This window comes from Diabrotica undecimpunctata, chromosome 5, assembly GCF_040954645.1.
Source record: "Diabrotica undecimpunctata isolate CICGRU chromosome 5, icDiaUnde3, whole genome shotgun sequence".
Taxonomy (NCBI): domain Eukaryota; kingdom Metazoa; phylum Arthropoda; class Insecta; order Coleoptera; family Chrysomelidae; genus Diabrotica; species Diabrotica undecimpunctata.
The window spans coordinates 133,512,048-133,526,914 of record NC_092807.1 but is presented as its reverse complement, the minus strand read 5'-3'; the positions used below and the strand labels follow the sequence as shown (position 1 = coordinate 133,526,914).

Below are 14,867 nucleotides of genomic sequence, written 5' to 3'. Positions count from 1 at the left end.
AATTTGTACTGTAAAGTGATACTAGCAGGAAAGTTTTGGGGAAGTTCTGATTTTTTCATTCCCTATGTGTTTTGGGGTGCTAAATCTGAATCTGAGGTTTGCGGACAAAATTTCGTGACGCAACATTTAAAAAACCAGAAGAAATCGGTTTTTTTTGCTTTTTTCCGGTTTTTTACTTAAAACTCGAAAACTGTTAACTTTTAGTAAATGGTCTGTTTACAGAAATTAAAGTACTTAAAGTTCTGTACAAATGTCACTATTTTGGTTATTGTACAGACGAACCGTTCGGTCTCAAGTGCAAGTTGAAAATTGGCAATTTGTACCGGTGTAACTGCAAAACCCACTTTTTAGATTTGTATTGAAAGGTTTTTAGTTAATTTCCCCTAGTATTTAAGTTTATTAAAATAAAGACCGAGTCACACGGATAATTCACGTTTTGACTCAAATATTATAGCTTGATTGAAAAAAATCAAAATAACTCAGTTAAATAGCAGTATGTATCATATGTCAAATCAAACTACAAATCAAGTACTATTGTCGTTTTTGGTGGCTACCCTGACGAGGCTTGTGGGAGCACCAAGCGTTTAGAACGATTGAGAAGAGCACAAAGAAAACAATCTGCTGCAATATCATTTACAGAAATGATGGTGCCCACTGTGTCGCAGGATATTTTCTTGCAAACCCAAAAAACAAGAGCCGGTTTATAAACAAGATGCTGATATCTTAATTATCACAACAGCTCTTGAGATAGCCCCGTCAAATGAACATGTGACAGTGGTGGGGGAAGATATCGACCTACTGGTCATTTTGATTGGCCTTTGTAGCTCTGATATAAAAAATGTATTTTTTTTGAAGCCAGGAAAAGGAAAGGTTTTGCAAAGCCTCTACAACCCTCATCTGGCTGCTGAGAAAATCCTATTGGATCATATTTTATTCCTGCATGCGATGAGTGGTTGTGATACTACTTCTGCATTGTTTAATCAAGGGAAATCGAAATTTCTTAAAGTCCTGTAGAAGAACAAAGATTTGCAATCGGTAATTGTAACTTTCAAAGACCCTAATCCAAGTCAAGATGAGATTGCCACAGCAGGAAACATGTTTCTCACGGCTCTATATAGAAAAAAGAGACAAAACTAAACGATTTAAGATATAAACAATACGTATCTTCATCATTCAAAAATAAGACCAACATTTCCCCATTGCCCCCAACTGAAGCTGCTGCACGAGAAAATTCACTGAGAGTTTACTATCAGGTGCAGCAATGGTTATCCGGTCAAGCCACACCTAACAAGCAACAAAAAGACCCAAGTGAGTGGGGATGGCAAAAAACTAGTAGTGGTCTTGTGCCAGTACCAACTACTTTGGACCCTGCACCAAACTCAATACTCCGGTATATTTCATGTAAATGTAAAAAGGGCTGTCAACGCAATTGTGGATGCAGGAAGGCGGGACTCCATTGTTCCCCAATATGCGCATCATGCGAAGGACTGTGTAACAATGTTGAGCCCTCAGAAGACAGCTCTGACATAGACGTAGAAGAAACTGAAGAAAGAGAGAGAGGTATGTTGGATCTGACAAGTTATTTTGTAGTCATTCATCTCTCCTTGATATATGATATGTGTCTCTCCTCTTTTTATTTTCCAGGAGAACGACTCCCGACGCTGACGATGGAGCAATCAGACCCCAAGCCAGGACCCGATGCCATCGAACAACCTCAGTACGATGCGGAAGGTATGTTTAATCTCACAATCTATTTTGCAATCTTCATGATAAATGACTTAACTTTAAACTTTTATTTTCCAGAACAAGCAGAACCAGGACTCATCGTTATCGAAGAACCTCAGCCAGGGCCTTCCAAAAGACAACGGCTCATATAAATTTTGCATATTATAATTTATAATCATAATAATATATGATCATAAGTAACGAGATTTTAAGTTTTATTTTGTTACGAGTTCTACCTACCTACTGAATTTGCATAATTTTTGCCTTTTTTCTTTTTAATTACTTGTGTGGAAAACCAGGTGACATTTATCAAATGACAGCATCCATAAAAATTAAATATTGAAATGTAAAAAGTGGGTTTTGCATAAACTGCTAAAAATTTACAATTTTCAACTCGCACTAGAAACCGAACGATTCGTCTGAAAAAAAAAACTAAATATTTGTAGTAGATGTAGAAAAGTATTTGTAGAAAATTTTAAGTACTTTAATTTCTGTAAACAGACCATTTACCAAAAGTTGATAGTTTTCGAGTTTTAAGCAAAAAAAACCCGAAAAAAGAAAAAAAAAACGGTTTATTCTGTTTTTTTTAATGTTGCGTCACGAAATTTTGTCCGCAAACCCCAGATTCGGATTAAGCACCCCAAAAAACATATGGAATGAAAAAATCAGAACTACCCCAAAACTCTCCTAGCAAAAATACAATTTAACTGAACTACAAGGTTCTGTAACATCTATAATTAACTACTGTATTTTATGAGTTCATACCACAATTATTATAAAGAATATTTTAAAATTGTTTATTAAATATGTCGATATAAATTTTGACGTTTCGATTTTCATATCGAATATGTATACGAATCGTATCTGGAAATTATCTCAATTTTCATATAGTCGAGATTCATACTTATTTTTTTGGCTGATTTTTTTGTTCTACATTTTAGTTTTTTCCTGTGGGTGCCGAATAGTTCTTTGTATTGCATGTGGTAATTTAACAGCATCTAAAGTTAAATGCATGTAGTTGAAAACAAAACGTAACCTGAAGTTTTTCTGTGAAGAGTGTGAAGTGGGATTTTAAAAGTATTAGTCTGAAGTGGGGCGGTAGAGATACCGACCTACAAAGGTCTCATGATACGAGTAGACAGAACGAGTCTGTTGTTAGTAGCATGCGCCTACAAGATTGTATCTGCGGCGGCTTTGTGAACTAAGTATGATAGAAAACCCGTTTTCACGGGTCGATCTGGATTGAACGATTTAGGTCGATTATAAAATCGAAAGCAAATTGAATATGTAAACCGTAAATCGACTTGGCCGTTCGGCGGAGTGAGTCGATTCGACGGAAGTAGAAAGACTGTCTACTTTTGACGGGCGATTTCCGCCGAATCGATGTCGAACGACTGGAATCGAATGTGTAAACACCTGGTCGAACGGAAACACAACGTACCCAAAGCCGAGTAGAGTACTTCTAGCGTGTATAAAGTTCTTGGTTTTAGTACGAAAAGATGTAATTTTCGTAAAAAATGACTGAAAAATGATCAGATGCAGACATGGCAAGATTTTTGAATGCTTATCAAAACTATAATGTATTATGGAATCCACAAACCGAGCTTTATCGCAATCTACAAGCGAGGCGAGAGGCATTGCAAGCAATTCTACAACATATGAATAAACTCAATATGTCTGAAAATGACTTGAAAAATAAAATAAAATATATTAGAACAACATACAATCGTGAATTGAGCAAAGTATTGAAATCACTAAAGAGTGGTTCTGGACCTGATGACTTATATGTACCGGTTCTAATTTGGCTTTTTATTTTTAACAATATTCATTTTGTTGTACTAGTCCTTAATAAATCATTTACACACAACTGTCTTCAATGACCAGAAATCGATGAACTATTTAAAATTTCAGCCCTGCTGGTAATGCTTCACGCATATTTGTATCGTTTTTTGACTTGTCTCAGCAGTTTTTTTCTAAAAGTTCCCTAAAATGAGCATTATCCATTCTTAAATAATTTCTATAAGCCTCTGAATCTTCCACAACCATTTCTTGGAGCAGGATTTGTGATGCACCATGTGTATTTCGTCTCACAATCTACGGTTGGGTCCACCACGTTCGTTTTTTTTTTCTTTTTATCTATAATATTATCTATAATTGCAAAATATAGAGTCCGTTCCACTTTATAAGTATTTTGTAGTCCTGTCCACATCGGAAGACATTTTCATTATTTTAGGTGGATTTGAGTTAAATTCTGATACTCTCGTTTCACCACAGAAAATAGTTTATTAAAAGCCTGATCGTGACGAAGTTATCTTATTCTTCTCAAAGCTATATCTATTTACAAATAGAGAAATCAAACGATTTCTACCTAGCGAAACCGAATTTAAAGTTTTACCACTGTGTTTCCTAAAATTTGCGAAACAAACAGCTAGATAAATTACTCGGCAAGGGAATCTAAAATTGCATTCCACATGCCGTTCATCCTGGTCAAAATTCGTAGTGAAACGAAAGAAAAAAAGATGGTATAGCTAACCCAAATACAAACAAACACTTAAAGAGAGGGAAAAAGCCTATTAAAATTGATGAATTTGCCAAAAAAGGTATTAGAAGGAAAATTCATGGATTTTTTTTCAAAAAAGAAATACCAAACCTAAACAAAATTTTACAAGAAGTTAAAGACGACCCTGATTTGCCTCATATCGGAAGAACTAAATTGTGGCAATTTTTAGAAGAATTAAATTTCCGGTGGGAGAAATCAGACCGAAAATCACTTTTGATTGACCGGGAGGAGATACTATGTTGTAGAAGAAATTATCTAAGATACATACGAAAATTCCGGGGTAAAGAAAGACTAATCTTCTATCAGGTTGAAATGTGGGTAAACTCAGGTCATACTCTGAAAAAAATTTGGTCAGATAAAAATATGTTAAGCTCCAGGCAAGCCTTTATGGAAAGTTGGTCTACTGGTATCTCCCCACCTTCTGGTAAAGGTAGTAGATTACTAATTTCTCACATTGGCAGTGAAAAAGGATTTGTTTAGCATGGTTTGTTGGAATTTCAGTCCAAAAGCACAAAAGACTATCACGAGGAGATGACAGCTGATGTTTTCGACGAGTATTTTGAGCAGATGATTGAATACATACCACCAAATTTAATTATAGTATTAGATAATGCACCTTATCATTCACGACTAGTAGAAAGAAACAGGATATTCTTGACTGGCTGCAGAATAAGTATCTGCCTTACGAAGTTGGAATGGTAAAAACAGAACTTTTAAAAATTGCCCGGCAACTCAAATCTAAGTTCAAGAAATACGTAGTTGACAAAATGGCGGAAAGGCGAAACATCACAGTCGTTAGACTTCCACCCTACCACTGCGAAATAAATCCAATTGAACTCATTTTTGCACAAATGAAAAGTTATGTGGCTAGAAAAAATACGTCATATAAAATACAAGCTGTACGTGAATTGTTATACGAGTCTTTACAACATATTACAGAACAAAACTGGAAAGATGCAGTAAGACATGTAATAGAAGAAGAACAAAAAATGATGAACAAATCTTGATAACATAGTTGATGCGACCGTAGAGACACAACCGCTAATTATTAACCCTCAAGACGACTCGGATTCCGAAGTTGATCCTATTTATTTTGAATTTGAATAGTTTTTAATCGTAATTATATAAGATAAGTAATAGTAGTTGTAATCGTAAGGTATTAAAAGGGGAAAGGCGCAAAATGTCGCCTGTCAAAATGTCCAATGTTTTTTAAATGTATCCATTTTTGTTTTCAAATTCTGAGAAAACTAAAAAGCATTTTTGAAAAATTTAAAGGCAGAATGAAATATTTATTAGAATAAATAAAAAGTTTCTTTTCCATGCAATATTTTCAATTAAAAACTATCCTATATTTTCTCTTTTATTTTCACCCCTGTTTCATAACATATTAAAATAAACATTGTAGAAGTTTTCAGGGATTTTCTGCCCCCAATAATATTGTAATCTTTCATTCTGGGTTTAAATTTTTAAAAAATATTTATTAGTTTTCTCCGGATTCGAAAATAATGAATACATTTAAAACACATTGAAAATTTAGCCAGGCGACATTTGGCGCCTTCCCCCTTAATTAATTAAATGTATCTTTTACAAATGGAAGGCAACTTTTTATTTTTGAATAAAATAAAGAAGTTTTATTAAAACAAAAATACAATTTACATAAGTACAATTTAAAAAATATATTTATTTAGTTCAAATAAATGTTTCAATCATATACTCTACGACAATGGTCGGTCATCTGTAACCAAAATACCTTCGTAATCGGATTATAAGGTTAATTGCTGTTTTGTATTCCTTCAGATACAAGGTGGGTTAGTCGAAAACATCTTAAACCGTCAGTTTCAGGTTGGTTTTTACTAATATCTCGTATTACCTATCCTCTCTGTATTTCAGTTCTCTAATTATGGTTAAACTTGTAATGAGCTATCGACAAATTGTGAACCAATTATAGATGTGCTGCTTGTACCTAAGCAGAGGCTTGTAAGACAGAGAGACATATATACGTCTTATTCCATTTTCAGGCGAAGATTTGACGCGCCTTACTACTACGAGGAGCGTACAACAATTAACTTTGAAGAGAATATAAAAAAATAGCTTTTTTATTTTAAATAGATATTAAGTCAAAATGGATAAATCACAATTTTAAATTAAGTAATTTATATTAATAAGTGATTTATTATTGTACATTTGAATAGTTCAACAGGTAGTAATTTTTGTATTGTATGTTTTCGGCAATGAATATGTCATAAAATTACAAAGCTGGATAAAATAAATATAAATTTTTTACTGCATCTGTATAACTCATAGCTTTTATCAAAATCCATTTATTCTACAATCGTATTTTCCTTATATTCCAAGATCTCTAAACAAAACAAGGCAACAAAAAACTCTCCTTCGCATGATTTTATCCATATTCTAACCACCAAATTTAAATAAAGTAGAAAATTTGTACATAAATTATTAAAAATTGATTATGATTTTATTAGCCTAATTCGTACATCCATCGCTTTCGATGTGCTGAAAAGTTTGTGCTGAAAAGTTTAAATTAATTGCTTCCCTCTGTCTTGTCTGTTAGAAATACTTCGACACTGCCTACAGGGCATAGGAAGTAAAAGTTTACCGTTATCTATTCGGTTTAATTTCGTTTTTGCATTGTACACTCACTAAGGTCAAAAATTTTAATTGTTTCAGAACTCTGGTGAACTTGGAAAAGTTTTATTACTTCGAGACTGGCGTTTTTCACTCGCTTCGCCAACTTCAAACTCTGTAAGTAGGCCTTTATTTATAATGCTTATAATTGTATTTAATATTGATCATATTTTTTAACTTGATTAAGACTTAATAAAATATTCCTTAATATTATGACTTATATAAAGACGATTAAATCAATCTGGTTCTAATTACTGTCTGGAGTAATAGGGCTATTGTGAAGGTAATTTCATTTAAATCGATAATATAAATATACTATAGGTCAAGTTAAGAAAAGCAGCTATAATTGTTCCATAATAAAATATTTTATATTAGGTTTATTCATTATTAAACTGTCGGATTGGCAGATATTGTAAGCGTTCGTAAATAATAATTAGTTCAACTGCCTTGAAAATAACGTATTTTTGTGCTTTAACAATAATTGCTGGGAGAAAAAAACAGTAAGTTATAGTTAAATCCAAGGTGTTTAAATAATACCAATAATAATAATAAGCTACAGCCCAACAACAATAAGAACAACCACAAGCGAGCCAACACAAGGTGCTGAGCTGGAACATCAGCCGGTGCTCACCCAAGCGGGACGACCGAGGCAGCGCATGAAATGGACTGTGTCCATGAATGAAAATATTTTGCGCTTCTATTATTATGTGACAAACCTCGGTCAAGAAACGATCGGGTATCGACAAAATCTCTATGCTGAATTTTGCAAGGAGTACCAAGAAATTCAAGTAATTGAACAACGAGTTGCTGATCATTACCGGGTAATTATAAGAAACAATCTTTTCCCAGAGACTAGATGCAATCACATTAGAAGCGAAGTTGAACGGGAGATTAATCACCAAAAGGTAAATGTGGATCAAGTCCCTAATGAAGTACGTAAGTAGATTCCTGAGCTTGACATACAAAAAACTCTTTTTTTTTATTATCCCGGTTTTTTTATAGCGTTCTCCGCCTTCCGGTTCCCAGTTTCTAGCTACGTCGGTCATTCCATTCGCCAGGGTGAAGGTTTCTTTCCGACATTGCCTTCTGAATGCCGCCCAGCCAGGATTGTTTTGGCCTTCCTCTCTTCCTTCTTTCCCTAGGCGTCCATTTTAAAATTTGGTTTGGCAGCCTGTCGTCGTCCATTGTTTTCACATGACCATACCAGATCAGTTGTCTCCTTTGAATTTCGTCAATGATGGTTGACTTGACTTCCATTATATTTCTGATATGGTCATTTTGTATTCTATCAAGCCTTGAATTTCTAGCTGATCTTCTTCAGAAGTCTATTTCCAATGTAAGTGGGCGTCGCTCAAGGGATTTAGTAAGTTGCCATGTTTCGCATCCATAGAGCACTATACTTTTAAAGATGGAGTTAAAGAGGAGATGCTTTCTTTGATTTGATAGTTCTTTTGACCATAGTATCGGGTTTAGGCATCCTATCACCCTTTTTCCTTTCACGATTCTTTGCTCTATCTCTTTTTCGGTGCGTCCACTCTTGTTGATTGTTGTTCCCAAATATATATATTCCTCACAGTTCTTGATTGTTTCATGTTCGTTGACCATTAGATCTTCTACTTCATTCCCGATGCATAAGTATTGCGTTTTGTTTCTATTTACGGAGAGGCTCCATTCTTCATATGATTTAAACAACCGTCTCGTGATGAATTCTAAATCTTCCTTGTCTGCTGCCACTACTACTTGGCCGTCCGCAAAATGTAGACTGTATAATGTTGTATCGTCGTCAAGTTAGATCCCCATTCCTGAACATGATCTTCTCCAGTGTTTTAGTGCTTCATTTAAATAGATCTTAAATAGTATTGGAGAGAGGCAGCATCCTTGTCGTAAGCCTTTTGTTACTGGAAATTCTTCTGGTAAGGTTTAGTTTGATTTTTGATGATGCTTTATTGTATAATTGTTTGACTGCGGCGATGATCGTGCTATTTAACGAAGATTGTTCAAGAGACTGCCACAGCTTTCCCACAGGAATCGTGTCATATGCTTTTGTGAGATCCACAAATAAAAGATGTATTTCCTGATTTCTTGCAACTTTCTTTTTATTCAGTTGTGTTAGGGTAAATATGTGGTCTACGCAAGATCTTCCAGCTCTAAATCCTGCTTGCTGTTCAATTTCATGAGGTTCGTATTCTTTCTCAATCATGTTTTTTAAGATTTTACCAAACAGCCTGCTAAAGGTACTGGTGACAGAGATACATCTGTAGTTTCCGCAAATATCTTTTGGACCTTTTTTGTGAATTGGAGTAATCCATGCTTCTTTCCAACTATTCGGGATTTCTTCCCCATTTAAGTATCTTGTGAATAGCACTTTAAGATAGCTTATTAGTTTTGCTATTCCGTTTTTTAGAAGTTCTGCTGGTATGTTCTCCGGCCCGGATGCTTTGTTATTCTTCATCGATTTAAGCGCTTGTTGTATTTGTTCTTCTTCCATGTTTACATATTCACCTTGTACTCGTATTCGTCAGGTAAGTCAGTATTATAAATATCTCTGTCTTCATTTAGTTCCCTTGCGTAATGATCTTTCCATGTATCTATCTGGATGGGCTGTATTCGACTTTTATTTGATGTGTCGGTTTTCAGGGTTTTTAATAATTTCCATGCCGCTGATGATCGCGCTCCTCCGATGTAACAGTCAACTTCTTTACATTTTGCATCCCATGTTTCATTTTTGTTGTTCCTTGTCATATCTTTAAATATTCTTTGCTGTTCTTTGTATATTTCTTTATCTTCAAGATTCTTAGTGTTTAGCCATCTTTTGTACGCTTCCTGTTTCTTATTTCTTTGCTCTTCAAGCTGTGTATTCCAAGTGACTTTTCCCGCTGATCTGTGGACTGTTCTGGTTTCTTCGCCTCGAGCTTCTTGGGCTGCGTGGTGAATACAGTTAGTTATATGTTCGTATAATTGGTTGGTTTTAGCAGTTAGGTATTCCTCGAGTAGTTTTTCATTTAATCTATGTTGGTATAAGATTTTAGTGCTATATTCTTGTAGGCTTCTAACATTATATCTCTTCAGATTTATATCATCCTTTTGGAGTGTTGATACTTTCAACATGTCGGTTAAATGGAATCAGAGTCTTAGCCGCAACCAAATAATGGTCAGATCCACATTCCTAACCCCTGTAAGCCCTAGTGTCCTGGATGTTTAATTTAGTGTTTTGTTTTGTAATGACATAGTCGATAATAGATTTTATGTTTCTAGTGTCTTGGTGCCAAGTGTATTTATGTATATCTCTATGTTTAAAATATCCGTTCCATATTCTTAGCTGGTGTTGTTGGCATAATTCAATTAGTCGTCTACCATTATCATTTTCAGCCTCTTTACCATATCTTCCGATTACAGGATTTTTCTCCCTTTTTCCTACTCTCGAGTTAAAATCCCCCAGAAGTATTATTTCTCTCTGGTTTCCCACTTTTATAAGGGTTTCGTTTAGTAGGTCATAAAATTGATCTTTTTCTGCTAGAAAAAACAAAAAACTCAACCTGATAATATACAACAGAACAACAACGAGTTAATGCGAAATCCACTTAGCAGACCACCGCTACCAAAAATAAACTCTTTTCGAAAAAACTGGGTGCTCTATTACAAATTGTGAATATTGAGGTACCCAATTACGTCACAGAAGAACATACACTCTAATATTTTGTTCATTTACTGTGCAACAACAGCAACAGCTCATGTAATGGTAATTAACATCAGAACACGACAAGGTACCAATATCGGAAGGAGAGATAACAGAGTGGCACCCTCGAAAAACGGCTTGTAAAGAATATTGTAATATTGCGTAGAGACATTGGTTAAATAACCGAATATATACGAGCAATAACAAGTAGAAAAGTTATTGAAAGGGCTAAACAAATAATGCTGAGCACTGCAAAACACTCGCAATATGATCCAGAAAACAGCACAGCTCAACAGTTTCTGGATACATTAAAACAAAACTCTCCGTTTATTCAGAACCACTAAGAAGGTGCAAAGTTACAAAGTGGGTAACAGCCGGAAATATGACAATTCGCTTTTTGAGCACGCTGAGAAGGCGTTCTATCGGAAACTTACTCCCACTGTCGAAAGTGCCAATAAATCATACCCAAGCCAAGAAGAAATTCAGGAGTTTTGGAAAAATCAACTTTCCACACCAGCTGCTCTTAACACCAATGTTACATGGATAGAAGATAAGACGCACAGCTGTCAACACTACCGTAGAAGTATCTATGAAACCTTCTCCACAGAAGAAGTCTCTAATATCATCAAAAATATTCATAACTGAAAATCTCCTGGACCAGACAGAGTTCAAAACTTTTGGCTTAAGAAGTTTTAAAGTGCTTGTCAACACTAATTATCTTACATATATAATTATCTAGGAGTAAAGTAATCGCGAAAAATTGACCATAAACATATGAAAATTGAATTAACTTTAAAGTTCATACGACAAGTATAACAACTACTTCATTTACATCTTAGTAAAAATTTGTTTAAGGCATTAAACACCTACGTTTATTAAGTGGACTAAAACGGATATAGAATTTTTTCAGCAAAAAGTACGAGCACACCTCACAAAGGCACAAAAACACCATCCTAGAAGTGCAGTAGAAAAAAAGACAATTACGCGGTATTTAAGAGGACGAGGACTTATGGATATAAGCAAAACGACACAACACCGATCAAACTGAGGGACCAAGAAATGCGCATAAACCATCTTGCTAAAAACAAAAAATGCGCATCTGGATAGGTAAACCTCTTCACGAGCGACATCACAATGAAGTCAAACAAGATTTTGTCGACAATATAGCGTTAAACTATTGGCTGACATTAGAGAAGATGTTCCCTGAAACAAAAGGTTTATTACTTGCCATCCAGTATCAAGTTATACCAACTAAAAATTACCTGAAATATATTGTCAAAGACCCTTAGGTCCAAAACTACAAATGCCAATATGGACGTCCCAAGAAACCATCCAACATCTTACCGAGGGCTGCCAGGCACTTGCTTCTTCTTCTGCTTCTTCGGCTTTTCCCATTATGAGTTCGCCGTTTTCATCCTCCACAGCACTCTATTCTACCAGTCACCTTCTCGAGGTCTCTATCTATCATAGCATTTCCGACATATGTTTTCCATCTTGTAGCAGGTCTTCCCCTCTGTGTTTTTCCTGGCGGGTCCCAGTTTAATATTCTTTTCGGCCACCTATGCTCTGGCATTCTTTGTACATGCCCGTACCACTGCAGGGCTCTGTTTTCCAACTTTTTTGTAATTAAACATTTTACTTCCATTCTGTTCCATATTTCCTCCGTTCTTATTCTATCCGCTCTTGTGTTGTTTTTGTATTCTGGCGATGTACATTTCCATAAACAAACACATTCTCGTAAACAATATATAAATTCTAATAAAAAGTCGTGGCTGAGAGTTCGCATATCCATGATCAAAAACTGATCTTTTCACTTCAACAGTCGCTGAAAACTGCCGGTTTTGCTCGCCAGTAGTGATACATGCACGGTTTTAAATGACGAGCCAAGTAAAAAATAAAACAAACTGACGATCAGCGAGCCAGGCTCGTAAGTATGTAAAACCCGCGTATTGCAATGATACACTGACGAGCTTTACCGACGAACCACAAAACCGCAGTTTTACTGTCTGTCGATCATGGCCTTGATAGTAAACATCATTTGTACTAATATTAGGTATTTTACAGTTTTTTAAAAAATCCATGCATATAGCCTCTGTGTGTACATTTTTTTCTATTAGCTATTCTCGCAGTTTGTTTTCTGTTATAAAATGGTTTGGCTTTAAGTTTATGTAGCTTATTTTCTGTATCTATTTGCTTAATATCATCATTTAATTTATTTGTGTCCTCCAAAGACTTCGCTAATAGAGTTTTAATTTTTGCTAAATATTCCTCACAAAAACTACACGTATCGGTCTTTGGAAAACCAAAGGAAATATTAAATTTATTTGAAAAGATACTTCTATATGTTTCGTATAAGGTACGCATATCTGGAAATTTTTCTACGTACATTGTGTACATTTTATTAATATTTAAATCCTCAGATAAGTATAATTTCGATGAGTTTTTCAAACTCTAATGACTTTTTCTGCCTCTGAAAGACCCTATATGCTACATTATACAGTTTTTTGTTTCCAAAGAAACTTGCTGACAATGGTTTCCATGTTTCCTCTAGTATATTTTGGAGCGTGACCTGTCAATTTTTGTGTCCCTTTCATATTAGTCGTATCCTAAAGTAATATCCTTAATTCACCTCGATTAATATACCTTTTAACAAATTGTTTGAAAGAAATTAACTTTTATGTAACAATAAAACACTGAAAACTTTGTTTTCAAAACTTCCACATTTATTTTAAAATCTTAACACTACAGCTGTTTCGGCTGATTGCTTTTCTCAAGTGATCTATTTTTGGTATGCGTTTACACTTTATAGTCTCTAATGAAATAGGTTGAGGAGGGGAGAACTCAAGTTTTCTGATTTGTTAATTTCCATAGATTCCAACAAGAAGAGCTTAAGGCCTTTATTTTGAATGTGAAGAATTTTAAATTCGTCATTAAAAGAATGAATATGATCTAGAAGGTGCAGTGCGTATGTAGAACCTGTTTTTCTATTATTGAAAGCCCTTTTATGTTCTGCTATTCGTTTATTAAAATTTTTACCAGTTTGACCGATGTAAGTTTTTGTGAAAAAATTTAGACAAGCTACCACAGATTAAACAAAAAGAGGCATCTAGCTGCAATGGAAGCCGAGATAATGTAAATTTTTCCTACGTGTTTCAATTTGAAGTTCCAATCTCGAAGAAAAAACGGAGCTGAAATAGTTATCCCCTTTACTTTCCTATGTCGATCTTTCGAAAGTACCTTCGTTTCGAAGGGCTGCAACTTTCGAAAAATTGGATGAATTTTATCACAAAATTTGTGCAAATTTTACTTCTTAATTTTTATAAACAATGGAGATATGATTTTTTAAAAAATAAACCCTAACTTCGTTCCTATTAGTATTTTTTTTAATGGGAGTTTGTTTACCAGCTATCCAATGGTTGTACGTACAAGTCTATAACTTGAAAAATATAGAAGTTATTACAATATTGTTTATAAGTAAAAAACATACCCCTTTTAAACGTTTATTTTGTAAATATTTTCGATGATAAAAAACGGGAAAATAAATATATTCTTGATATAAAAAAATGATATAAATATTGTTTATGTAAAATATAAGGGAAACAACTTAGAGAGAGAAAATCAAATTATGACCATAAATTATTGCTAAAAAAAACGCAAGGTAAAAATACGGGCACCTTTTCATCTATTCGTTATCTAGTAACCCCCACCTATGTCTTAAAAGCTTCAGATATCTGCGAAAAATTTTTCCGTGAAATCGATGATTTTTGCATAACCAGGCTGGGCTAAATAGCCTTAAAACTTTTTGGCAGTAATTACTTTCGATTTTTTGTGTATTATAGTCAGTAATAGAAAACGTGTGTTTTATTTGCCATGTCGTATTTGCCACACAACTCAACCAAAATGAAAAATCAACATAATTAGCAAGCTAAAATAATTTTCATTTCATTGCTTCCAAACTTGCCCTTTTCAGCGTGTAAAATTTCTTTACAGCATATCGCTTACATTTTAATTTTAACAAAACTTTTCTCATAACTGCTCAAAGAGGCAATAAAGAATTTATATACATTATTTTCTTGTCTGTTTGGATGTTTGTGAAAGATTATGAAAATTTTAATATTTATTGCTACTTGTACTTTAGATTTCATGATTTGTTTAGTGGTTTAAAATTCAAGAAAATAATTAGTCAAAGCGTTTTTAGAATATTATTTAGTTTTTAGCTGTTTAAATCTGTATTATTGTAAAACATGTAAAAAATAACAA

The 14,867-nt window shown here is 34.3% G+C and overlaps 1 protein-coding gene across 3 annotated transcripts in view; it reads left to right on the top strand.

Annotated features, from left to right (window-relative positions):
* The window catches only part of LOC140441806 (lutropin-choriogonadotropic hormone receptor-like), a 477,770-nt gene that overhangs the window by 236,650 nt on the left and 226,253 nt on the right, over window positions 1–14,867 (top strand). For all 3 annotated transcript variants that reach the window (XM_072532733.1, XM_072532734.1, XM_072532732.1), the window contains exon 4: window positions 6,974–7,048. In XM_072532733.1, coding sequence (XP_072388834.1) covers window positions 6,974–7,048 — 75 coding nt within the window. The remainder of the gene's footprint in view (window positions 1–6,973; window positions 7,049–14,867) is intronic.